General features: G+C 39.4%; 1 protein-coding gene across 1 annotated transcript in view; it reads right to left on the bottom strand.

Annotated features, from left to right (window-relative positions):
* The window catches only part of LOC140205927 (FYN-binding protein 2), an 83626-nt gene that overhangs the window by 22798 nt on the left and 33832 nt on the right, over positions 1–26996 (bottom strand). The window contains 12 exon segments of the mRNA XM_072273818.1: positions 527–555; positions 2767–2824; positions 3761–3786; positions 3916–3993; positions 9706–9760; positions 12102–12139; positions 14276–14399; positions 15647–15806; positions 17288–17441; positions 19545–19617; positions 25013–25232; positions 25234–26058. Coding sequence (XP_072129919.1) covers positions 527–555; positions 2767–2824; positions 3761–3786; positions 3916–3993; positions 9706–9760; positions 12102–12139; positions 14276–14399; positions 15647–15806; positions 17288–17441; positions 19545–19617; positions 25013–25232; positions 25234–26058 — 1840 coding nt within the window.

The raw sequence follows: 26996 nt of genomic DNA, 5'->3' as shown, positions 1-26996 counted from the left end.
TTACCCTCTACTTTCACAAGCCTTCCAGGGCCTGCTGCAGTGAGACATCCTGACACCCACAGCATGATGCAGCCACCACCATGCTTCACAGTACAGATGGCATGTTTTTGATGATGTGCAATGTTCGGCTTATGCCAAACATAGTGTTTAGTTTAATGGACAAGAAGCTGTAATATTGAATTAGTTTCCCAACCTTTCATCTCCCTTCTCAGATTTGCTGTAACGCCCGTAGTCATGGTAGCCATTTTCTGTCTATCACCTCATAATTTCTGGTATTATTTTGGCCAAAGGTACATCTTTGCAATTACTTCTCCACATCAAAAGGAGCTCCATTAATGTGCTCCATCTTCTGTATCCATTGTTTAATTTCTGACAACAGCCACTTCAGTCTTCACTCTTCTAGCACTCTGCTGCTTATAAAAAGTGACTGGGAGGGGAAAGCTATATTTTATGGCCACTCCTTTGTTCTGTGGTACTACAACTTAAATCCTTGGAGATGTCATTCTGCAGAGTGTTTTTGACTCACCGTTATCAGCAGAATGGATCTGAGATCTTCTGAAGGTTTGATTGTGTTAGCCATGATCAGAAATAAAAGGAAATAAACAGGAAGTTTTAATTAATTTACAGATTTGTAGACTGTGCTGTAATTTAAAAAATTACAATGAACTGCTAATTTTTGTGATTTCCAAAACCAGTAGTAACTGGAAAGAACAGATGCAGCTTTATAAGAACTGACACAACTTTATTCTAAATCAGATAAATTTATGACAATGTTATTGTTCCTCAGATCTCAAAGCATTACATGATAATATATTTAAATCAGGAAGTGTGTATTCTGCAGAAAAACAATCATCTCCTTTTCATTTTATTCATTTCCAATGCACTAAGGATTTATAAATGTGTTAAGAAACCCACTGTTTGTTTGGGAACCACATTCATGATGCACAATAATTTGAGATGGTTTATCATCAATTCTCTCAACTATCCTGCAAGTATTTCTTGCTGAGGTACAATTCTACAGATGCTTTGCCTGAATGTCCTTTTACCAAAAGAGAGCAAATTAATTATATTCAACTAAAAAATGATCAACTCTTGGTGCAAGTCCTATCTTTGCTTGACAATACAGCCATTTGTTACAAGACATGATGTGCCCAGTGTTTTGCCATTTGCAGAGCCCCTGTCCAAGACAGATGCCTGGGTGAGACTGAGTGCCAGTGGTGGGTCTGCATCATCACTGATAGTTTGATGTTTTCCAAACCTGGCCAGGTTGCACCTCCTGGGAATTTAAGAGGAAAGAAGCACAAGTATAACTGAATGTGATAAGAGAATGAGATGTGGAATCCAAGAATTTCATGAGGAGACAGTTTGGGGATAGTGAAATTTGAAAATTAGTACAAATAAGGAGACTATCATTTTCAAACATTTCAGTCCAATTGAGACACAGCCTCAGAATTAGTGGCTCCTGCAATAACTTGTCTTTTTAGTGTCAGTGAGCTGACGTGCACACTGCCTGAGTATTTGGCCTGGGATTTTGTCTGGCCCAGTCACCTTATGGGGGTGATTCTCTGCAGGGTCCTTCTCACGTCTTTTGCTGTTACAGACAGTGGTTGTTCATCTGGTTGGGGAGGGGGTAGCTTTCATTGCTGGGATTATTTTGCATCCCTCGAAGTGTGTATAAACATAAACACCAGGAATCCTGCAGATGCTGGAAATTCAAGCAACACACATCAAAGTTGCTGGTGAACGCAGCAGGTCAGGCAGCATCTCTAGGAAGAGATACAGTCGACGTTTCGGGCCGAGACCCTTCGTCAGAACTAACTGAAGGAAGAGCTAGTAATCTCTTACTAGCTTTTCCTTCAGTTAGTCCTGACGAAGGGTCTCGGCCCGAAACGTCGACTGTACCTCTTCCTACAGTTGCTGCCTGGCCTGCTGTGTTCACCAGCAACTTTGAAGTGTCTATAAAAGCTCTTTAGAGCATCAAGGAGGGAGGCATCACTGGTTTAAATGATGCTGTTTCTCCTTGCATAATCAGTAATGCCGTTGATGCCCAGCCACATACACCATGGATCATTATTGGACAGTTGTTCCTGAATTTTTAGTGCATAGGCAGTCTTTGCTCTCTTGATGCCTATGATGAGGTTTCTCTTGGCTGCTCTGAAAGCTGTTCTGTCTCCAGACTTGGGGGCAGTGTCCTGGGCATTTAGTAGGGAGTGGAGCCAGGTCTTCTGGCTGGGCTGGGAGTTGACCGTTCTTTAGGTACCAGCATCGTCTATGCACTTACAGATGTAGTCAGTGACAGATGGGACATATTCCTTGAGGTCTGTGTCTTCCCCATTTGTGGTGCACTGCATGTTCTGACCTTGACCATTTGTACAAGTTAACTAAATGTTTTAAAGATATCATAAGGCTTGAGCTCTTCCTCACTCTCCCTGCAGATACAAAATACTTCTCATCCTTTATGGACTGTTAATACGTCTAACCAGTGAACAGACAAATTAGCTCCAACTGAATGAAGAGAACTTTCACAAGCATTAAACTGATGTGATATATAGGTTCAGATAAACTACACTTTAACTTTAACAATGATATCCCACTAGTTTTCAAGTGCTCTCCAACTTATCCTTGATTATTTTTAATGTTTCAGAGCACAAATAATGTAAAATTGTTGATAACTGCATAAAATTTGCATAAGTACATTTACAAATTCTGAATAAGGATTTCAATTTGATTTGCCTTTAAAGTAAGAAGATTCATATTGGCAGGTACCTGTCAATAGATGTCATTGCCTCGCTTATGACATCATCATAAGCATTTGATGCCAATCCTGTTACAAATATGACATAGAAAGCAATGTAAATAAACCTAGTTCTCCAGCATCATCTCTGTTTTGGGATTTATATTTTAAATTTATTACATACCAGTAATAGTCATATTAAAGAATGAATTACTTTCCATATTCAATGCAAGTCAATGACTTTCAATAAACACAGAATACAAACCAGATTCATACTTGCAGTCAATGAAACTGATTCTGCATGCAAATTACATTTTTATTTTTTGCTGATAAAACTTCCTTAGAGAACAACAACACTTGATTTATTGTGGAATTCTCTGCAACTTCTCTATCCTTGCATTTTTTCATTAGTGTCAGCTCCCAATGTTTGCATCAGTTTCAAGGCCTCCCTGATGCAATATATTTGCTCCCATTGTCTGCAGTAAGGGATAACCAGAAAATTCCTGATTTGACAGGTTAACCACCAGCAAAATAAGCATGATTCACCCCAATGATAACGCAAGCCTTTGCCATTTATAGATGAATCTGTGTGTCTTAAGTTTCATGCTCACTTTTGACTGGAGTTACCAATTCACTCGACAGTATCGACTGTGTCTCAGCTTGTATGCCCTTATCAAAAAAATAATTTTAATGTTTGTTCCCTAGTACTTCTTATACTAGTGAACAAACTTGATCAGCACTGCTGAAAAGACATCTTCTGGATATGGTTCTATCTTTTCCTCCGGTACTCCAATATTAGCTGATATTCAATCCAGTACTTCAGTATATGGCTGATATCCAATCAGCAATTATTTCTAACAAAAAATAAATAAAAGGCAGTAGATTTTTTTCAAGAAAAAAAACCAGCTCCTACATTGAATAATCAATACCATGAACTGAATGATTTTGATTTTCATTACAAACTATTACATCACAAAACCAAAATAAAACTTTAACAGAGAAAGTATTAGAAAATTTAAATCTTACCACATTCAGATTGCTGCGAAGGACTGCTATCGAATAAAAAATGACAAACAAATGAAAAGGTAATACATTTCACCGATAGAATCAATTCTAAGTTGTCAGTGCATCATTTTTACAAAATCTAGACAAATAGTAATATTTTTCTATAAATGTTTTACCTTTCATGGCCCTTTTTTGTCTTTTCTTTTCCTATGTGTAATATTTTAGCCAGTAGATCTATCGTATTTGCACTGTATCTAAAAAATATAAATTAATAGAATACTAAAGATACTGAGATGTTTTCAAATCAACATTGCTTATCCTGAACACTCCCCTGCATGGACCACATCTGTTTTACATACAAGAAAAAATCTGCAGATGCTGGAAATTCAAAGCAACACACGCAAAATGCTGGCGGAACTCAGCAGGACAGACAGCAATGGAAAAGAGCAAACAGTCCATGTTTCAGGCCGAGACCTTTCATCCAAACTGGAAAGAAAGAGGAGAAGTCAGAGTAAGAAGATGGAGCGAGAGGAGGAAAAAGTACAAGATGGTAGGTGATGGGTGAAACTGGGAGAAGAGGAGGCAGTGAGGTAAAGATCTGGGAAGTTGATTGGCGAAAGAGAAAAAGGGTTGGAGAAGGTGGAATCTGATAGGACAGGGTAGAAAATCATGTAAGAAAGGGAAGGGGGAGGAGATAAGGTGAGAGAGGGAAACAAGAATGGAGAACGGTGAAGGAGAGGGAGTGGGGGCAATAACGGAAGTTCGAGAAATCAATGTTCATAGAACCATAGAAACTACAGCACAGAAACAGGCCTTTTGGCCCTTCTTGGCTGTGCCGAAGCATTTTCTGCCTAGTCCCACTGACCTGCACACGGACCATATCCCTCCATACACCTCCCATCCATGTGTCTGTCCAATTTATTCTTAAATGTTAAAAAAGAACCCGCATTTACCACCTCGTCTGGCAGCTCATTCCATACTCCCACCACTCTGTGTGTAGAAACCCCCCTAATGTTCCCTTTAAACTTTTCCCCCCTCACCCTTAACCCATGTCCTCTGGTTTTTTTCTCCCTTTGCCTCAGTGGAAAAAGCCTGCTTGCATTCACTCTATCTATACCCATCATAATTTTATATACCTCTATCAAATCTCCCCACATTCTTCTATGCTCCAGGGAATAAAGTCCTAACCTATTCAACCTTTCTCTGTAACTGAGTTTCTCAAGTCCTGGCAACATCCTTGTAAACCTTCTCTGCACTCTTTCAACCTTATTTATATCCTTCCTGTAATTTGGTAACCAAAACTGAACACAAAACTCCAGATTCGGCCTCACCAATGCCTTATACAACCTCATCATAACATTCCAGCTCTTATACTCAATACTTTGATTAATAAAGGCCAATGTACCAAAAGCTCTCTTTACGACCCTATCTACCTATGACGCCATGTCATTGGGTTAGAGGCTAGCCAGATGGAATACAAGATGTTGCTTCTCCAACCTGAGGGTGGCCTCATCGTGACAGCAGAGGAGGCCATGTACTGACATGTCGGAATGGGAATGTGAAGTGGAATTAAAATGGGAAGCCCCTGGGAGATGCTGCTTTTTCCCCACATCTGTTTGTTTCCCAAAAACATGATGAATTCATGTTTTTATTTTAAATTGATGGGGGGATTTGCTGGTAATAATTCTGACTTTGCCACAACCATGTTCCTTACGCATTGCATTTTTACTGGTGCTATCATATCTTTGCCATTTAATTACTACTGCCCTAATCTACTCTTCAAATTCCTTAATTTCCCCTCTTTCACCCACCTTTTCCCTGGCCTAGTTTACAAACTAACTCTCTAATCTCATTATTTTTTCAGTACAGGCCCTAAATTGCCTGGAATCTCAGGAGTGCACGTTATCTCCATGTTTGCCACCTCCCTTTCCCAGTATTTTAAATTAATACAAATGTAAAGAGACTTTCACATTGAAGTATAAATTTTCCATAGATTTTCTTTAGTAATGTATTTTAATTTATACGGTGATTTTTTTTTTCCACATGGTAACTCAAACCAAAGGAGAACTATTTCAATAGAACAAGGATTAAAAGACTTGCTGTTTAAGGTAAAGCTACAAATACTGGAAATCTGAAATAAAAGCAAAATATTGCAAGGCAGACATTGCAGTTCAGACACGATCTTTGGAGAGTGTTCATATGATATTTGTTCATCAACTCTCCTCCCTGCCTATGTATCAATGGAACATTCAAGAATGTGAACTCAAGGAAAATATTTCTTTTCAAAAAGAGTAAAGAAGCCAAAGAATGTGTGCTTCACCTAATTATCTGACTTGGTAAACAATCTCTGAAAAACGTTCTTCGCCCCTACTGAGAAGATACTTTGCTGAACAAAGTTAATTTCCCTAATAAAACACAAATTAATTGAAGCTTTAATTTTCCTCTCAGGGATTGAGATGCCTTGGCATAGTGGATTACTTACTCGTCTAAGGAGTCTTCAGTCTCATTCTATTTCACTCCACTGAATTTAATCAAAAAAAAATCAAATGTGGTCTACAATGGGGATCTAATTTGCTCAATCAGAAAATACCAGAAGGAAGAAAACCAAAAACCATGTACATTTGAACAATAGAGTCATGGAGCGTTACAGTACAGAAACAGCCCCTTCAGCCCATCTAGTCTGTGCCGAACTATTCTGCCCTGTCCCATCGGTTCACACCTGCACCAGAGCACTCCATACCACACCCATCCACGCATTCATAAAATTTCTCTTAAATGCTGCAATCAAACTCACATCCACCACTTCCGCTGGCAGCTCATTCCACACTCACACCACCTTCTGAGTGAAGAAGTTCCCTTTCATGTCCCCCATAAATATTTCCCCTTTCACCCTTAACCCATAACTTCTAGTCTAGTCTCACCCAACCTCCGTGGTAAAAGCCTGTTTGCATTACCCTACACATAGCCCTCATAATTTTGTATGCCTCTGTCAAAAGTCCCCTCATTCCCCTATGCTCCAGGGAATAAAGTTCTAACCTATTCGACCTTTCCTTATATCTCAGATCAAGTCTCAACAACATTCTTGCAAATTTTCTCTGTACTCTTTCAGTCTTATTGATATTTTTCTTGTAGGTAAGTGACCAGAACTGCACATAATACTCCAAATTAGGCCTCACCAACATTTTGTACAACTTCAATATAACATTACAACTCCTGTTCTCAATACTTTGATTTATGAAGGTCAATGTGCCAAAAGATCTCTTTATGACTCTATTTATCATAATGCCACTTCCAAGGAATTATGGATCTGTATTCCCAGATCCCTTTGTTCTACCACACTCCTCAATATCTTACCATTCACTGTGGCAAGTCCTACCCTGATTGTCCTCACAACATGCAACATCTCTGTGTAAAGTTCCATCTGACATTTTTCACCCCATTTTTTCAGCTAATCCAGTTCCCATTATAACATTTGATAGCCTTCCTCGTTGTCTATGCCCCCAATTTTGTTGTTATCTGCAAATTTACTGTTCCGGTTTACCACATTATCATTCAAATCATTAATCTAGCTCAGTGGTCCCCAACCACCGGGCCGCGAGGAAACGATATGATTTGGCGATATGAGTCAGCTGCACCTTTCCTCATTCCCTGTCACGCCCACTGTTGAACTGGAATGCACGCGCGGTCATTACCCACGCGTCATCCATGTCAGCGCAGGAGAAAGATCAACTTCTCGAGCTTGCAAATGACGGCGGGCTGAAAAGTATGTTTGACATAACATCTCTGCCGGCATTCTGGATCAAAGTCAAGGCTGAATATCCTGAGATAGCCATGAAAGTACTGAAAGCGTTGCTTCCATTTCCAACATCATATCTCTGCGAAGAAGGGTTTTCTGCAATGAATACAACAAAAACTAAATTGCGGAATAGACTGGACATAAGGAACCCATTCGAGTATCGCTGTCTCCCATCACCCCTTGATGGGACGGTCTTGTTACAGGGAAACAAGCCCAGGGCTCCCACTGATTCAGCGATATTAGTGTGTTGCAATGATTTTATATGTTCATACGGGAAAAATTTGTGCTGTGTGTTTAATAGCCAAACGTTACTTAAAATGTTATGATGCTTTTGACTTATAAGTGACTTATAATTGACTTATCACTATATTCATGCGAGGAAAATATGCGCTGTGTTTAGTATTAAATTTGTTAGATAAACCCTTTTAGAAATGAAATTGAGTGTATTAGTTATAGTTGACTTATCACCTATATTCCAGTCGTGATTACCACCCCACCACCCCGAGCAGAATCGCCAGAAACGACTTGTAGAAAAAAAAGGGCACGTACACGCATGCGCACACAGGTGCCCGCCCAAGGCTTCGTGGTCATGGTAGTCTTCCCGGGGTAAACACAACGTATTTGATGGTTACTCTTGTCCGTTGGCAACCCTACCCCCCCCCCCTCCGAGTCGGCCAGTCCGCAAGAATAGTATCAATATTAAACCAGTCCTCAGTGCAAAAAAGGTTGGGGTCCCCTGATCTAGATGCCAAACAACAATGGACACAGCACTGATACCAGCGGCACACCACTAGTCACAAGCCTCCAGTCAGAGAGGCAACCATCTACTACCACTTCCTGGCTTCTCCCGTAAAGCCAATGCGGAGTCAAATTTACTAGTTCATCTTGAATGCCAAGTGACTGAACCTTCTGGACCAGCCTCCCACACAGTATTTTGTCAAAGGTCTTGCAAAGTCCATGTAGAGTGTTAGAATGATTTCTGGGTTTAGGTCATTTACATTTAGCAGATGGCTTTGGCTACCAGTCCTCTGCCTTTGAATATGTATTCTGGATTTAACTCGGAACAATGGATTCCTAAAAGCTGTGAATCCCACTCCAGACGATACTGGCATCTGTGGTGTGGATGCGAATCAGGAGGTGTGAAGTTTGTATGTCGTTTCAAAAGAAAAGCATTGTCGTAAATATGGAATTGTCCTTTGTGTTTAGCTCTTAAAATAGCAAGCCCCACATGGGCCAGCAGACCTTTCCATCAAAAGCGTCTCCATATGTTGTCTACTGCACCTTGTTTTGTCAAATAATAATGCTGCTTTGTATTTACCAGCGATTTCATTCACACAACAACATAGAGAACACCACTGCCTTTCCTTTATCAACTTTCCTGGTAACCTCCTCAAAAATGCTCTATAAGATTGGTTCGACACAACCCATCATGACAAACTGATGTTGACTACCTCTACTCAGGTCTTGTCTATCCAAATACTTATGTATCTTGTCCCTAGAATACTTTCCAATAGGTTACCCATTACTGACTTCAGGCTTATTCTTTAGAGCCTTCCTTGACTAAAGGAAAAACATTAGCTATCCTCCAGTCCTCTGTTACCTCACTCGTGGCCAAGGATGTTTCGAATGCCTCTCGAGGGCCCCTAGAATTTCTGCACTAGCCTCAACAAAGTCCAAAGAGATACCACGTCAGGCTTCAAGACAACAAGCACCTCCTCTTCTGTAATCCTGATACAGTCCATCACTTCACGACTGTTTTACCTCAGTTCTATAGACTCTGTGCCCATCTCCAAAGTAAATACAATGCAAAAAAATCCATTTGATATCTCCCCATCTCTTTTAGCTCCATGCATAGATGACCACACAGATCTGCAAGAGGACCAACTTTGTCCCTTTCTATCCTTTTGCTCTGAATATGTCTGTACAATGACAGACATGAAAACATAATACTTACACTAAATTGAACATGAAATATTTACTATACATTATTCTCTGTTAAAGAAAGTATTTCCTGAGGGAGGTAGGACATGGAAAACTTGCCGTAGAATAAAATGCAATTACTTGTGTTATTACTTGAAATTTTACACGAGAAACATGTTCTTAAGACAACTTTATTAGTGCATCAGTTTATACTTATTGTTCTCCAGTCTCCTGAACTATCACCACTGACCTGCTTTTCTCGCGTTCATTTTTAGTATCTGTTGTTTCATGGCATGGTTCACGTTCTAAATTTATTTATGAAAAGAAAATTTGCAGTTTAAAACAAATCATTGCATTAGCTTTTCAATACAAATTTTGAAGATTTCATGATATAAAACATTACATTAAAATGCAAGTTGAATGTTAGAACATACAGCACAGAATCAACCAGCACAGTATGGGCCCTTCAGCCCATGAAGCTGTGCTAATCAATATAAACCTACTTCACACTTAATTGAATCCTTCCCTACTATGTGACCTATAATCTTTCATTTGTTTCTTATATCCATGTGCCTATCTAAGAGTCACTTTAATGACACTGTTGTATCAGCCTTCCATTTCTCCTGGCAATGCATTCCAGGTACCTACCGCATTCTATGTAAAAAAAAAACTACCTGACATCTTCTTTAAGATCCTCCTTAAAATCACCTTAAATGGATATCCCCTGGTGTTGTCACTGTTGCCCTGGGAAAATGCAGTGGTTGAACACTCTTAACTATGCCCCTCAGGATCTTATACACCTCTACCAAATAGTCTTTCATCCTTCACTCCAAAGAAAAATGCCATAGCTTACTCAGTCTTCCCTCATAAGACATCCTCTCAACTCCGGACATCAACCTGGTAAAACTTTACTCTCTCCCTCTAAAACTTCCACATCCTTCCTATAATGATGCAAACAGAACTGAACACAATACCTCAAGTGTGGTCTAACCAGAGTTACATAGAACAGTAACATTACTGTAACATTGTGTTGGACACATGGCCAAGTAGTTAAGGCGTTCGTCTAGTTATCTCAAGGTCGCTAGTACGGGGCTCAGCTGTGGCAGCTTGTTTGTGCCCTTGAGCAAGGCACTTAACTACACATTGCTCTGGTCTGTGCGAGGAGTGGCACCTTGTAAGACATGAAGATGCCCGATGCAGGCTTCTCATGGTCTGAGTCGACATTCCCTCCCCCCCTCAACGTAACATTACCCCACAGCTCCTGAATTTAGTTCCCCAACTAATGAAGGCCAATACATCATATGCCTTCATAACCATCCTACCAACTTGCACAGTAACTTTGAGGGACCCCAAGATTCCTCTGTTCCTCCACATTGCTACAAATCCTGCCATCAGCCTTGTGTTCCACCTTCAAGTTCAAAATTCCAAAGTCCATCACTTCACACTTTTTCAGATTGAACTCCATCTGTCACTTCTCTGACCAGCCCTGCAACCCATGACAGCCTTCTACACTGTCTACAACCCATCAATATTATTAATCATTATATCATGACTAAGTCAAAACTTACACCTCAACCCTCTGTTAATAAAGTCACCTGTATCATATTATTAACTTCTGAGCAATGTTTCCAATGGAAGGAGTTCCCTTGATGACTATAAATATGATTGCTCCATATTTTTGATATTTGTAGGCAAATATCCGCAAATATTTGAAGGGGCAGCCTAACCAGAAATCAAATGATGAATGGGGACATTATAACTAAAACACTTCATAGCTAGATAATCAAACCAATGATTTTCCCCAATGAGTGCTATGTTGTTCCACACTTGTAATATAGGAGCAACAATGATCTAAGTAGAATTTCAAAGCATTTGTACGAGCCAGAAGGTTAATTGTTCATGATATTGAAAAAATGCAACAGCAGACACAAACATGTTAATTCCCCAGTACTAACGCAGGAGAAAGCTGTCAAAACAATTGTGATAAGACCTATCTCCATGTGTTTCAATGGAAAAATTACAGAGAACAAACTTTATTTTAAAATCTATTTTCAGGTTAAATATCCAGTTTGCGTTTCAATATGTATTATATAGTTTGTACTTTTTGCATTTTCTCCAAACTTTAAATGAATGTCTTAAATGGCTTTTGTGTGATCAATCAAAAAGCAAAATGCATAGATAGCAAAACCATAGAGATAGCTATAATTAAGCACATTGCTGGTGTTGTTTTCTGGACATTTAATCATATAGATAATTCTTGGAGATGGGGGTTATTTCTGTACCATTAGAGACTTTAGGAAGTCCAATATACAGGCCAGGTAGAAAATATTCCCACTCAAGACTAGGCAAAGATCATAAATATAAGAAATCTACCATCAGCTTACAAAAGGAGCAAGTTATTTACAGGAAAAGGAATTTTCTGCTACATGGATGTGTTATGAGAATGTGGGGGCATCACATAATGAGGTAATCAGGGATTCACGAGTTAAAACAGTTGAAGATACTATTTAAATTCTATGTTATTAAATCATTGTGCCTTATGAACCAAACTTTGACTAGATACAAAATACAAAATAAAACAACATCGAGCATAAAGCATCATTAACAAGAGAAGTCAATGTAACACAATGATAAGCAAATACTTACCAATGCTATTGAACATTTTAATAGAATGTTCAGTAGTCCTGCAAAAAAAATTATCCCAGTTGATAAAGCATACAATTTGTAAACCACATCTCAAAATCCCTTCATAGAGTTTACTTTAAATGCAGAGAAAAAAGTTAAGTACGTTGATGTTATGGCAATTTAAATGACTAAATGCAATTAAATGTTTACAGTTTATAACTTAAGTTAATAACTTAAATCTCAGAAAATAAAATATTGATTTACTATTTTAGAGATAAGGCACCATATTTAAAGTAACGTTTGATAGTATCAGGGAACTGCCTACAGTACTAAATAAATAATGGAACTGATAATTACACAATGTGATGTATAAACTTAACGTAAGTATCAATAGTCCAAAGAACCTGCACCAATAAATCCAAGCTAAGGAGGAAAGACATATTCTTCATCCGAGAACTTAGGAACCAACACAAGGGAGAAGCCATCACCGCAAAGTAATCGCACTGTTGTAATTGTACAGTGGATCATATGAAATGAAAGTAGAAATTACTGTATCATATATTCGGAAATTAATGTTTTTGCCTTAGCACAAAGTCAATGGCTTTTTCAGGTTACGTACATGGAATTCAGAAGAGGTGTGAGAGGGAAATTGGTGAGGGTAGTGATTAGAAACATAGAAAACCTACAGTACAATACAGGCCCATTCGGCCCACAGAATTGTACTGAACATGTCCCTACCTTAGAAATTACTAGGCTTACCTATAGCCCTCTATTTTACTAATCTCCATGTACCTATCTAAAAGTCTCTTAAAAGACCCTACCGTATCCGCCTCCACCACCGTTGCCGGTAGCCCATTCCACGCATTCACCACTCTCTGAGTAAAAAACTTACCCCTGACATCTCCTCTGTTCCTACTTCCCAGCACCTTAAACCTGTGTCCTCTTGTGGCAACCATTTCAGCCCTGGCAAAAAGCCTCTGACTGTCCACACGATCAATGACTCTCATCATCTTATACACCTCTATCAGGTCACCTCTCATCCTCCATCGCTCCAAGGAGAAAAGGCTGAGTTCACTCAACCTGTTCTCATAAGGCATGCTCCCCAATCCAGGCAACAGCCTCGTAAATCTTGTAAATCTGGTTTTCCTTGGATTGAAAACCAGAGTCTTAGTATTTATCTGCATGTTGTGGTGTTTTGACTCCATTGCATAAAAATCCCTTCAATATGTTCTTTGCCTCAAAGTCTTTGTGACAGACAAGGTTATCTACAAGTGAAGAGGGGCAAACATTAGTACAGACTTTATGATCAACTTGGGATCCTGCAGCTGTTACTCTAACAAAATTCTTTGGCTCACTTTTGACTGGATCGGATGCACAATTGTTGAAGCAACAGGAGCAGCTCAGACACTGGATATCCTATAATTAAGGATTCACCTCCCAAATTCCCACAGCCTTTCCGCAATTTACAAGACTCAAGTTAGGAGTGTGATAAGTCAGGGTTCTAAACTTATATTGATCTTTTTGAATCTGGACATTGCTGTCAATGGTATTATTTCTTGACTATCCCTAATTATTCTTGAACTGCTAGAGCAGCTTCATCATAAGTTCTCCCACAATGTTGATGGGGAGGATGCTCCAGGATTGGGAGCTAGTGTGATACATTTCTAAGCCATAATGGTATGCAACTTGGGAAACAGCCAGGCAAAGTTATTCCCTAGCATCTGCTGCCTTTGTCCTTCTTGGCAGTCAAGTTCACAAGTTTAGTAGGTGCCATCTATGTAGCCTGGGTAAGTAACTGCAGTCCATTTCATAGGTTGTACAGCCTGCAGCCGCTGTGCAAAGTGACTGCAATACCAGTCAAGAAGGCTGCTTTGTCATGATGCTATTGACCTTCTTGAATGTTGCTGCTGTTGAATTCATTTACACCAGGGCAAAGCAGTAAAGCAGGGCAGTTCACAGCTATATGGGGTGAGCAACAGATCTTTCTTATTCTTTTTTCTCATGGAGTGTAAAAATACATCAGACTCCTTCTGGGAACTATTCTCCTCCCACAGCTTTTTAACTTGCTACTGAAACGTCAGATCAAAAAGCTTATTATGTGGTATTGCCATTCTAGTAAAGCAGCTCATGGCAACTAATGTTATTTACTGATTAACTGTCTAAACAAATACTTAGCTGAAAAAAGTTATACTTGCATATCAGGCAGTTCAACATCATCGTATATCTCCTCAACCATCTGTAGAGATTTTGACATTCTATTACTAATTTCTTTAATTTCAGCATTATTCATTTTTACAGCACCAATCTGGATATAGCCATCTGGAAAAGAAAATACATTTTGAGTGGAAACCTCAAAGAGGTAGAATTTTTAAATAAAACACATACCAGATGAAACAGCTTTGAGAAAACATTGATAAAGTGTTAATGCTACTTTAGAATTTAATCAAAACTCATTTAAGTTCATAAAAAAGTTTAAAATATATTTACTGTAAAAATAGAGAGAGTACAGAACACATTTTCCAACGGATTGTTGGGCTTGGGTTTCTACGTTCAATAGGGTAATATGAAAATGCTTACGACCAACGCAAAGAACTAAAGAACCTGAAACAGCAACCAATCATTGAGGCCACAAATCAAAGAGAACAAAAACATTGCAGCTCAGTAAGGAATGGTATACATTTGTTCTTCCTCAGAAACATTTCCCTCTGATCCACTTTGTACTTTATCCAATTATTTTCCTTCTTGAGCGCTGAATTTTCCTGGAGAACAATTCTGATACAAACTCTCCTGTGAATACTACTCCATTCTCACTGACAATGTCCTCTGACACATTATGTTTTTGTGTCTATCCTGTCATGCAGATTAATTCTAGCCATCTCCAGGTGGCAATTCTTCATGCAAGACTGAAAAACACTTGCGAAACAACTAAGCCACTGAAAAATTAAAGTGAACCTTCTTTCTCCCCAGTACTGTTGAAGCAAGCGTCACAGACTAGAAAAGTACCTGTTCCTTCTTCCACAGATGCTGCCTGACCTGCTGTTCATCCAGCATATTCTGTCTTTATTTCATATTTTCAGCATGTGATTTTTTTGTTTGTTTTCATAAGGTAAGTATGCCTCTTGCCTGACAATTACACATCTGCACTTTCCGATTATTGTCCAGGCTGGAAACCCTGGTTAATACCCTCCTTCCTCAAAGCAGCTGTGCAGAGGCTAACTGTGGTATTCTCCAAGGTGAGCTAAATCAGCAAAGATCCTTTCTTCTTGCTTACTTGTTTGGCTTAGTTTGAAAGCATAAGAGCTAAGTTAGAGCTAAGTCAAACATCAATGATCTGAATTTACAGGGACTGGATTAACTGTTGGCATGCCCAATGGTCATGTGATTTAATGTATTTGACTAGGACTGTAATGAGTTTACAATCTTGTATTACTCCACAACCAATGTACTTTAAAAGTGACATCTGTTATGATCTAGAAATACTCTAGTCTGCAAATCCACAGAAAATGGAAAAGAAAGAAGTGGTAAACAAAAGTTAGTATTTTTTAAAGAATGAGTGATTCACATACAATTCCCATCCTGGGTTTTAGCCAACCACTTCCCAGCAGGACAGTCAACCATCCGTATAATTTCCACCACTTCACCGGGTTTCACTTTGAGATTCAATTTCCCTCCTTTTAAATACTCTTGTATTTGGACTTTATACATTGGAACCTCTGAACCTGTGAGCTAAACACAAGTAATATAACAAAATACAAAAATGACATAATGATAACAGTTGAAGCAAAAGAAGAATTCGTTATCTGTTTTGAAGCATTTCAGAGCAATGCAATGTTGACTAAGCTTTATACTGGTATTCAGTGATTTCCTGGCACATACTGCATATTCTAATCAAATTAACAAGATCTACTCTGCACTTTTGAATGTAATAAGTTTTGGATTCACTGAACCACAAATTTCAGGCCAAAACGTACACACGCTTAAATACCAGAGTTACAAAAATAAAACCATCAGAAGCAAACAATTGTAAATGCATAGATATATGGAACAAAGACAAACCAATGCAAGTTTAGAGCTAAAAAGGCAATTAATTCCATGGTTTCATTTATCTAGTTCAATCCATAACTAATCCTGCCATCTTGTATTACTTTCATGCACATGCATCACAATCTTTGAAACTTACATCCAATCCTCATAGGAACACTAATATTTCAGATAAGCTTCACTAATTGTCAAGAATACTCCCTAAATTTTTGACTGAAATCAGAATCCAAAGACAGAGAGAAAAAAAATCAGAAATTGAAAAGGAACTAAGAGATCTTAACAGATAAGCTTTTCTATTGTCTAGAGCACTAAACATTGTTACTTAGGGGTTGAGGAAGAGGAGAAATGTCAAGTGGGAATATAAAAAGCCAAAGCATGGACAGAGTGGATGTGGCAAAGTTGTTTCCCATGATGGGGGAGTCTAGTACAAGAGGGCATGACTTAAGGATTGAAGGGTGCCCATTCAGAACACAGATGCGAAGAAATTTCTTTAGCCAGAGGGTGGTGAATCTATGGAATTTGTTGCCATGGGCGGCAGTGGAGGCCAAGTCATTGGGTGTATTTAAGGCAGAGATTGATAAGTATCTGAGTAGCCAGGGCATCAAAGGTTATGGTGAGAAGGCAGGGGAGTGGGACTAAATGGGAGAATGGATCAGCTCATGATAAAATGGCGGAGCAGACTCGATGGGCCGAATGGCTGACTTCTGCTCCTTTGTCTTATGGTCTTATGGTCTAAAACAAAATGTGGAGACGTTCATACACAAACAGGAGGGAAAAGGAATCAGTTTATGCAGGCTCAGAGGGCTTGCCTGCCCTACCCTGTTCCTTTTTTTGAAGTTTTATTTGAACCCACAAGTCTCTAGGACAGAAACCAATATCCACCAAGGAAACATTTATAAGCAGAAGGTAAGTATTCACAATTAAACATTTGAAAAGTTATGCTCTTATTTATAGATCTGACTATTTTTCATTTACCAATATACTAGTGTTGAATAATGAGATACAATATGGTGAGTAGAAGGGTTAAGTTCATAGAATTAAATACTGTTCCTGCAACATTAAATCATTTAAAAGTGAAAGCAAGACAATGATTATGTCTGCTTACATCCAAACTACAATAAACTGTTCAGCACCAACATGTATTTTATTAAGCCGCACATACATACATTGAATTTTTTCTGTAATTCTCTCAAATTTTTATTTTCATATCCCTTAACTTGGTTTAATTCTTTGTCTTTGGTTGCTTGGTTTTCCAATTTCTTTTCCAGCTCTATTTCTTGGTGATGTCGCATCTTCTCGTTATCTCCTTCTTGCACATTGCTTCCAAAAATAAAATCCAACAGTTAATTCTAAAGTATATTTTCTTTATTAAGGATGAACTTGTTAACACATTCTTGGTAGGAAACTCTATACATTTCGGTGATAGTACTACATTTTGTGGCTACTTTATAAGGTACACCTACTCGTTAATGGAAATATCTAATCAACCAATCATGCGGCAGCAACTCAATGCATAAAAGTACACAGACATGGTTAAGAGGTTCAGTTGCTCTGTCTTTGCAACAGAATTATTAGCAATTCTCTGGGCCTTATGGTGGATAGAAGACTTTCGACCACGTAGGTTTATCATCTGTTCGGATTCTGCTGCTGCCGTAGAGTCTATAAAAGGGAGTAAATCAAAAGTTCGTCCTGACACAGATATTGAGATTCTCTTAATGTTCTCTTAGAGTAGGGAAGATGGGTTGTGCAGTTAGATTTTCATGGATACCTGGGCATGCTGGGATGGAGGGAAATGAAATTGTGGATGGCATTGCAAAGTCTTCCTTACAGAGCAGGCAAATAGAAATTAGAGTTCCCCTAGGCAGAGCAGAATTGAGAAGTAGGATTAAAAAAGGTATAGAGAAGAAGTGGCAGGAGGATTGGAAAAATGAATTAAGGGGCAGGCATTATTTTTCTAGTCACCCACTAGTTAAAAAGGTCTCAGACTGTTACTTTTTAAGTTGTAGAGATATGGTGAAATTTACAAGACTTAGGCTGGGGCATTGTGAGCTAAACTATTATTTAAAGATAATAGGAAAACATCCTACTGGATTATGTGACTGTGGTAGTCCAGAGACAGTCCAGCATGTTTTGCTGAGCTGTAATCGATACAAAATTGAAAGAAACATGCTGTTCAAGAGGCTATCTGGCTTAAATTTATTTTGGTTTTCCATTCAGTCGTGTTTGGCCATCAAGAGAATCAACATCTGATTGAAGAGTCTATCATTCAGTTTATACGTGAGACTAGGTTGTATTTGAGTTCCTTGAAGTTCTATAATTAATTATACATCCTGTGGAGGGGGGAGGAGGAGGCCGGAAGGAGGGGGAGGGGGAGGGAGGAGGACAACGACTAGTAGTAGTAGTAGTAGTAGTAGTAGTAGTAGAAGAGGAGTTGCTGTCCAGACCAAACATCAGAATGGGGAAGAAATGTGATCTACTTGACTTTAACCATGGAATGAACGTTGGTGCCAGATGGGGTGGTTTGAGTATCTCACAAACTGCTTATCTCCTGGGATTATTATGCACAGCAGTTTCTAGAGTTTACATAGAATGGTGTGAAAAACAAAAAAAAAAGACATCCAATAAGTAGCAGTGCTGTGGGCAAAAGCACCTTGTTAATGAGAGCGGTCAGAAGAGAATGACCAGACTGATTCAAGCTGATAGGAAGGCAACAACAACTCAATAACCACATGTTACAAGAGTGGTGTGCAGAAGAGCATCTCTGAATGCACAATGTGTTGAATTGTGAAGTAGATGGTCTACAGTAATAAAAGACAACACTGGGTTCAACTCCTGTCCTAATAGACACTGAATGTAAATTCACTGAGTAACTGTATTGAGTGGCACAGAACATAGAGTGCTACGAATAACAAAATGAGAAGTATCTGGAGAAGGACAATGGAATAATCCATCGAATTAGACCATCTTCCATCTTCACCGATGTATGGAAGATAAATCTCTTTTACTGATTTATCACATGAAATTCTTCAAAGATATGGGAAGGTATTCCAGCCACTAACATTTTTTTCTCTTCTCTCAGCCAATTATTCCTCAGAGTAAAAATTAAAGATCACTATCCTGGTAAATTGAAATGCATCATTTTATAGTTCCTGATTAAGACCTTTTCAGGCATTAATTGTGCACATCACTAGAAGTAAATAATTTTTAAATGTCATTTTATCCATCTTAGTGGCTATTTTGTTGACAAATCTAGTATGAAGATCTTTTCAATGCTTAAAGGTTAGAGCAGCAGGATCATTTTGCTTTTTACTGGAATACTTTATAGTTTATACTGCAAGACTACTTTTAAAATACAAGATATACAAAAAGACAATTTGGCATTCTTTGTTTAATTGTTCAAACCATAAAAAATACCTGTTTTACCTTTCAGTGCTTAGTCTGTCTTCTTTTCCTGGTTGTGTTTTGGGTGATGCAGATATGTCATTATTCCTAGAGGCTGTCAAAGAAATACAACGGGAGTTTTCCAGCCAAATTGTTGCAACGGTCAACAGCCAACATAACAGAAAAATGTTGATATATTGATCATTAGTTTCTGAAACATAGTGAAGAATAACTAAATGAAGTAAGTACTATTTGTAACACAGAAACCCAAGCCCAAGTAGATCCCAAGGCCATTGGAACTGCTAAGATACCTGAAAGCATTGGATGGAATAGTGTGGGGACAGCCATTTCTTCCCTAGTCAAACTAAACCTGAGCATTCTCAGGTACTCTTCCTGCTCAAATACTAACCAGGTTCATGCCTGCTTAGTGCCCAAGATCATGCAGGATTAAGTGTTTTCATTAAAGTAACAACAGGATCCATAAAACTGCCTGATGTATTTTTTTCCTGTAAATCCACTAAGTTTGATAAGTTTCATGTAATGTGATAATTATGTGTCATCACCATTTTAAATTCTGCAGTCTGTGAAATGAACTGTAAGAATAATAATGAAAGCATATCTGAAAAAGAATAAATCTGTACTGGCATGTGTGGGTGTGATTAAGTAGGAACCTTGAATCAGCCCCAATCAATTCCCATTGCACTGTCTAAACACACTCTTTCCTTTGTATAAAACCCCTCTATTCCTCAGCCCCATCGTTTTTTTACCTGTTCCCTCCTATTACTCCCCTACAATCAACTCCCAACTTCCCAGCATTGTCTTAAACGGATCTTTCTTTGTCCTCAGAATTTAAAAACAAGATTTTAAGAACAAGTTTAAAATGAGAAAAGGCAGCCTTCCATTTCACAACAAAAAAAAATCGAATTTAGAACATAGAAAACCTACAGCACAATCCAGGCCCTTCGGCCCACAACGCTGTGCTGAACATGTCCTTGCCTGAGAAATTACCTAGGGTTACCCATATACCTTTCTGAGCTAGATATACCTGTCCAGGAGTCTCTTAAAAGACCCTATTGTGTCCACCTCCACCATCGTCACTGGCAGCTCATTCCACACACTCACCACTCTCTGCATAAAAACTTACCCCTGACATCTCCTCTGTACCTACTTCCAAGCACCTTAAAACTGTGCCCTCTCGTGCTAGCCATTTCAGCCCAGGAAAAAAAGCCTCTGACTATCCACACGATCAATGCCTCTCATCATCTTATACACCTCTATCAGGTCACCCCTCATCCTTCAATGCTCCAAGGAAAAAAGGCTGAGTTCACTCAACCTATTCTCATAAGGCATGCTCCCCAGCCAGGCAACATCCTTGTAAATCTCCTCTGCACCCTTTCTATGGTTTCCACATCCTTCCTATAGTGAGGCAAACAGAACTGAGCACAGTACTCCAAGTAGGGTCTGACCAGTGTCCTATATAGCTGCGACATTACCACTCGGCTCTTGAACTCAATCCCATGGTTGATGAAGGCCAATACACAGTATGCCTTCTTAACCACAGAGTCAACCTGCACAGAAGCTTTGAGTGTCCTATGAACTCAGTCCCCAAGATCCCTCTGATCCTCCACACTGCCAAGAGTCTTACCATTAATACCATATTCTGCCATCATATTTGACCTACTAAAATGAACCACCTCACACTTATCTGGGTTGAATTCCATCTGCTACTTCTCAGCCCAGTTTTGCATCCTATAGATGTCTCATTGTAACCTCTGACAGCCCTCCACACTATCCACAACACCTCAACCTTTGTGTCATCAGCAAATTTACTAAACCATCCTCCTCTTCCTAATCCAGGTCATTTATAAAAATCATGAAGGGAAGGGGTCCCAGAACAGATCCCTGAGGCACACCACTGGTCACCGACCTCCATACAGAATATAACCCATCTACAACCACTCTTTCCCTTCTGTGGGTAAGCCAGTTCTGGTTCCACAAAGCAATGTCCCCCTGGATCCCATGCCTCCTTACTTTTTCAATAAGCCTTGCATGGGGTACCTTGTCAAATGCCTTGCTGAAATCCATATATACTACATCTACTGCTCTACCTTCATCAATGTGTTTAGTCACATCCTCAAAAAATTCAATCAGGTTCGTAAGGCACAACCTGCCTTTGACAAAGCCATGCTGACTATTCCTAATCATATTATCCCTCTCGAAATGTTCATAAATCCTGCTTCTCAGGATCTTCTTCATCAACTTACCATCACTGAAGTAAGACTCACTGGTCTATAATTTCCTGGGCTATCTCTACACCCTTTTTTCGAATAATGGAAGAATATCCGCAACCCTCCAATCCTCCAGAACCTCTCCCGTCCCCATTGATGATGCAAAGATCATCACCAGAGGCTCAGCAATTTTCTCCCTCGACTCCCACAGTAGTCTACGATACATCTCGTCCAGTCCTGGTGGCATCCAACTTGATGCTTTCCAAAAGCTCCTGCACATCCTCTTTCTTAATATCTACATGCTCAAGCTTTTCAGTCTGCTGCAAGTCATCCCTACAATCGCCAAGATCCTTTTCCGTAGTGAATACCGAAGCAAAGTACCTCTGCTATCTCCTCCGGTTCCAAACATACTTTCCCATTGAAACACTTGATTGGTCCTATTCTCTCACAGCTAATCCTCTTGGTCTTCACATACTTGTAGAATGCCTTGAGGTTTTCCTTAATCCTGTCAGCCAAGGCCTTCTCTTGGCTCCTTCAGGCTCTCCTAATTTCTTTCTTAAGCTCCTTCCTGCTAGCCTTATAATCTTCTAGATCTCTATCATTACCTAGCTTTTTGAATCTTTCATAAGCTCTTCTTTTCTTCTTGACTAGATGTACAACAGCCTTTGTACAACACGGTTCCTGTACCCTACCATAACTTCCCTGTCTCATTGGAACGTACCGATGCAGAATTCCACGCAAATATCCCTGAACATTTGCCACATTTCTTCCATACATTTCCCTGAGAACATCTGTACCCAATTTATGCTTCCAAGCTCCTGCCTGATAGCTTCATATTTCCCCTTACTCCAGTTAAACGCATTCTTTACTTGTCTGTTCCTATCCCTCTCCTCTCCAATGCTATGGTAAAGGTGATAGAATTGTGATCACTATCTCCAAAATGCTCTCCTACTGAGAGATCTGACACCTGACCAGGTTCATTTCCCAATACTAGATCAAGTACAGCCTCTCCTCTTGTAGGCTTATCCACATATTGTGTCAAGAAACCTTCCTGAACTCACCCAACAAACTCCACCCCATCTAAACCCCTTGCTCTAGGGACATGCCAATTGATATTTGGAAAATTAAAATCTCCCACCACAACAACCCTGTTATTATTACACCTTTCCAGAATCTGTCTCCGTATCTGTTCCTCGATGTCCCTGTTACTATATAAAAACACCCAATAGAGTTATTGACCCTTTCCATTTCCTAACTTCCACCCACAGAAACTCCGTAGACAATCCCTCCATGTCTTCCTCCTTTTCTGTAGCCATGACACTATATCTGAATAACAGTGCCACACCCCCACTTCTTTTGCCTCCCTCCCTGTCCTTTCTGAAACATCTAAAGCCTGGCACACAAATTTATGTTGTGTGTTCAGCTTACAATCTGAAATAAATAGAACCTGGGCTCAGTTCTTTCCTTGCTTTCTGAATCTTACAGATAAATATATGGAAACCAGAAAATAATACATTTCTCAGCTTCTGACTCACAAGTAAAGTTTACTTTTGAATCAGGTTATAAATTTTATTTCAAAAAAGTTTTCGAACATTTACAGCCAATTGAAGAAGTGTTAATTGCAAAAAGAAACACTAAGACAATCTATAGTTGACTGGATATTATAAGCATGTAGAATGCAAAGCCTCAACCTGCAATTTTAATGAGCTGATACCTCTGAGCAAAATTATGGCCTATAACTCTGGTTTTCAGGAGCAGTTAATGAAAAGGCTATACATAGTGAACACCTGCTATCAAAACAGGAAATGCTGGGGACACCCAGTCTGTCAGGGAGCATTCTCGGTAAGAGAACCAGTTGCTTCAGGTTGAAGACGCTACACCTACTGCCCAAAATGTTACCTGCTTCAAAAGTTGTCTGTTTCAGTTTAGAAGAATTTTCTTTAAAAAAAATAAAAGACATAACAAAGTAGTTATGCAATTTTAATGCTTCATTTTTAAATTGCTATCTACAATAGCCAAAAATGCTTTTCAAAATACAGACATCCAACCTCTCCCGGAATTCAGGGAGTCTCCCGCATATTAATAGTGGCTCCCTGATGCCCGGAAGTTATATACAAGATCATGGAAATCATTTTTTTTTCCGAGAGGGAGAGGGAGGGGGAGAGGGAGAGGGGGGGAAGAGAGGGGGAAGAGAGAGGGGGGAGAGAGAGGGGGGAGAGAGAGGGGGGGAGAGAGAGGGGGGAGAGAGAGGGGGGAGAGAGAGGGGGGAGAGAGAGGAGGGGGGAGAGAGAGGGGGGAGAGAGAGGGGGGGTGAGAGAGGGGGGGAGAGAGGGGGGGAGAGAGGGGGGGAGAGAGGGGGGGAGAGAGGGGGAGAGAGAGAGATGGTAGAGTGTTCCAAAAAAAAAATATAAAAAGTACATTACCCCAGACTACCCTAAAGTGTACCCCTGCCTAATAGGGATCAAAATAATGACAGTGTTGCTCGCTGCACAGTTTGCAACAGTGACTTTTCCATTTCCCATGGTGGGTTAAAGACTGTAAAAGACATGTTGAGGTGAGTTTAACAGGTGTCATTCATTATTAGCATAGCTAACGTTATTTAAACTAGCTGACTAGCTGCTAAGGAGTTACTCTATTGCAGACATCCCACCTCTCCCGGAAGTTCCGGGAGTCTTCCGCAAATTGATGGTGCTACCTCCCTGAAATGAGTTTTTGCAGGGCGGGATGTCTGAAAATATTTCTATAAAATAACTTTAGTGGATTGGCAGAATCCAATGTCCAGAATAGATGAAAGTGGTGATTTGCCCTGTTAACATGATGAACTGAATACCGAGGCTTTGGGCCTACTCCGGGCATTTGTATCCAAGGACTCAATTTGGTTTAGAATGCTGTTCCTTGCTTCTATTCTTTGCGTGATTTGTGTTTTTTTTCTCTTTCTCTGCACATTGGGAGATGTCTTTATTTTTTTAAAATTGGGTTCTTTCGGGTTTCTTGCTTTGCAGCTGTCTGTCAGCAAACAAATCTCAAGTTTGGATAACTTATACATTCTTTGATAATAAAGTACTTAGAATTTCTGAAATGACAACTGAGGGGGTCACTTAGGACATACTCAACATTTAAGAGTAGTCAAGTTCTCTCCAGTAGGCCATACTCGGCAGTCTCGTAACAATGCATCAATGAAAATTAACTGAACATGGAGACTTGTTTGAGGAGATTCAACATTTAGTAATCACGGCACAAGAAAAATTTGAATGTTATTAATTGTGGAAAAGCAGAACTTACATTCCCATGAACAACAACTGTCCATTTTTATATTCTCTAATATACTGAGATCTATTGTGAATGGTCTGGGTGGTTTCCCAGGAGGAGGTCCCAATACTTCAAGGGATGGAAGTTCCCGGATCTGCATGGACTTATGCAGATGCTCGCTCCCCATGACATTTTGTCCCTTTTTATCATCAATGAGTTTTGATCTCCCACAGTTATCCAATCTCAACAGGTCCCCAAGACCCTGATTTGAGAATATTATCTTGTTTGAGTCCTCTTTGTTCATTTCGAGGAGTAGGAAGATCAACTTCTAGTTCATAAAATGGGACAGTTAGTTTAGAATTAGTAGCTACTTGAGAATCTTCACAGCTATGGATAACCGAAGCTGGCTCCTCAATCTGGAGTGCCTTCCCATTCCTGACACCACATATCTGCTCCCCTGGACCCATTATTCGATTGCCTCTTGAAAGGTAAGTGACCTTGTAAGGAGTTTCACGCAAAGCTTTTGATCTCAAGTTTACTAATGAAGGAGGGAGGGCACTGCATTTTAATTTTTGACTCGGTGTGTCAGCTTCTATACCAGAACATGAAGAATTCTCCCAAATACTTATTCTTTCCTTAAATGCGAGTTTGCTGTCTCGGTTAGTTCCTTGATTATCTTCAAACGTTTTGAATTCTGATGCTTGAATATCCCCTGATGCCCGATTGGAGTTGGTAAGATCTTCAGGTCTTCCTCTACTATCCATTGCAACGTTGGGTTCCATCCATTCAAACAGATTCAAGTGGACAGGCTTTGAGACAACTCTTGGCTTTGCAAGAGGAAGAGAAGAAGCAGGAGGTTTTGCACTGGACTGTTGAATGGCAGCATTGTGAGGACTAACTGTTTCAATATTGTCACTCTTGGTTAAGTTTAGTTCTGTTTGAGGATCATAAAGTGCTATTGCTTCTGGTGCCCATGAACCCTCAGACTCTGCTACTTTTAAGTTACCATTGGGTTTGTTCTTTCTTACATCATGCTCCTGAAATTTGGCTCGGAGAGCTTGAAAATCAATTTTATTTTTCTGGAAAAAAGAAAGACAATGGTTACCTTTCTTTAGGGGAAACAAAAGGGTCTCAAACAGAAAAGAACTTTTAAAAAAGAACCTAGTGCTTTCCCGGCATTAGCTCTTCTCAGGCTTCTTGCTGGGTATAGGTAGTGATTACAACCGCAGTTTCGATGACAAATTCAGCCACCTTCATTCCTGATGAAAACGGCTGAGTTTGTCATCGAAACATCAGTTATTATCGATACCTGTAGCCAGCCCAAAGCCTGAGAAGAGTCTATTCGTAGAAAATCATTTATTTTAAACAAGTAATTTCAGTAAAATTAGAAATGAACACTAATTAGAATGCTTCCTCTACTATATGACTGGTTGTAGCCGACAGGGAAACTCGCATAATTATATCAGGTACCCTCCTGATTTGTATAATCATAAATCATGCAGCAATTGGAGTGTTTCAATTAGCTTCCACAACTCTAGGCTGCAGAAAAAGAAGCCCTATGATATCGTTGTTTTACTATCAGATTATTTCGCACGTTTAAAATCTTTTACAAAGTGAAATTGAAGGCAGGTCATTTCAAAAACAAATATCATGGCAGAGTCAACATGCTGGAATTTCATTCTCGTCAGCAACAAAAAAAAACTTCAGAGCACAAAACCATATTGGTGAATGGCACAACTCACTTCCACCTTTACAAGGGTAAATTAAGATCATAATAAACACTGGCCTTGCCAGCAGCCACGCGTTCCATGAAGAATAAATAGACTCACTGCCAAGGCTGATGAAATAAAGATTGGTTACTTATTTAATGATCTAAACAATAGTTAATTATTTCTACAAAGAACTAAATATTAACCAATGTTTGATTTACAGAAAGGAAAACTGATCTCTGCAGGACTTAGTGTCAATAGATAAGAGAGAAGGAAGTGGGGAAAGACGAGAAAGGTAAAACAAAAGG

The sequence above is a fragment of the Mobula birostris genome, chromosome 12, assembly GCF_030028105.1.
Source record: "Mobula birostris isolate sMobBir1 chromosome 12, sMobBir1.hap1, whole genome shotgun sequence".
In the NCBI taxonomy this organism is placed as follows: domain Eukaryota; kingdom Metazoa; phylum Chordata; class Chondrichthyes; order Myliobatiformes; family Myliobatidae; genus Mobula; species Mobula birostris.
This window is presented reverse-complemented; position numbering and strand designations above follow the sequence as displayed.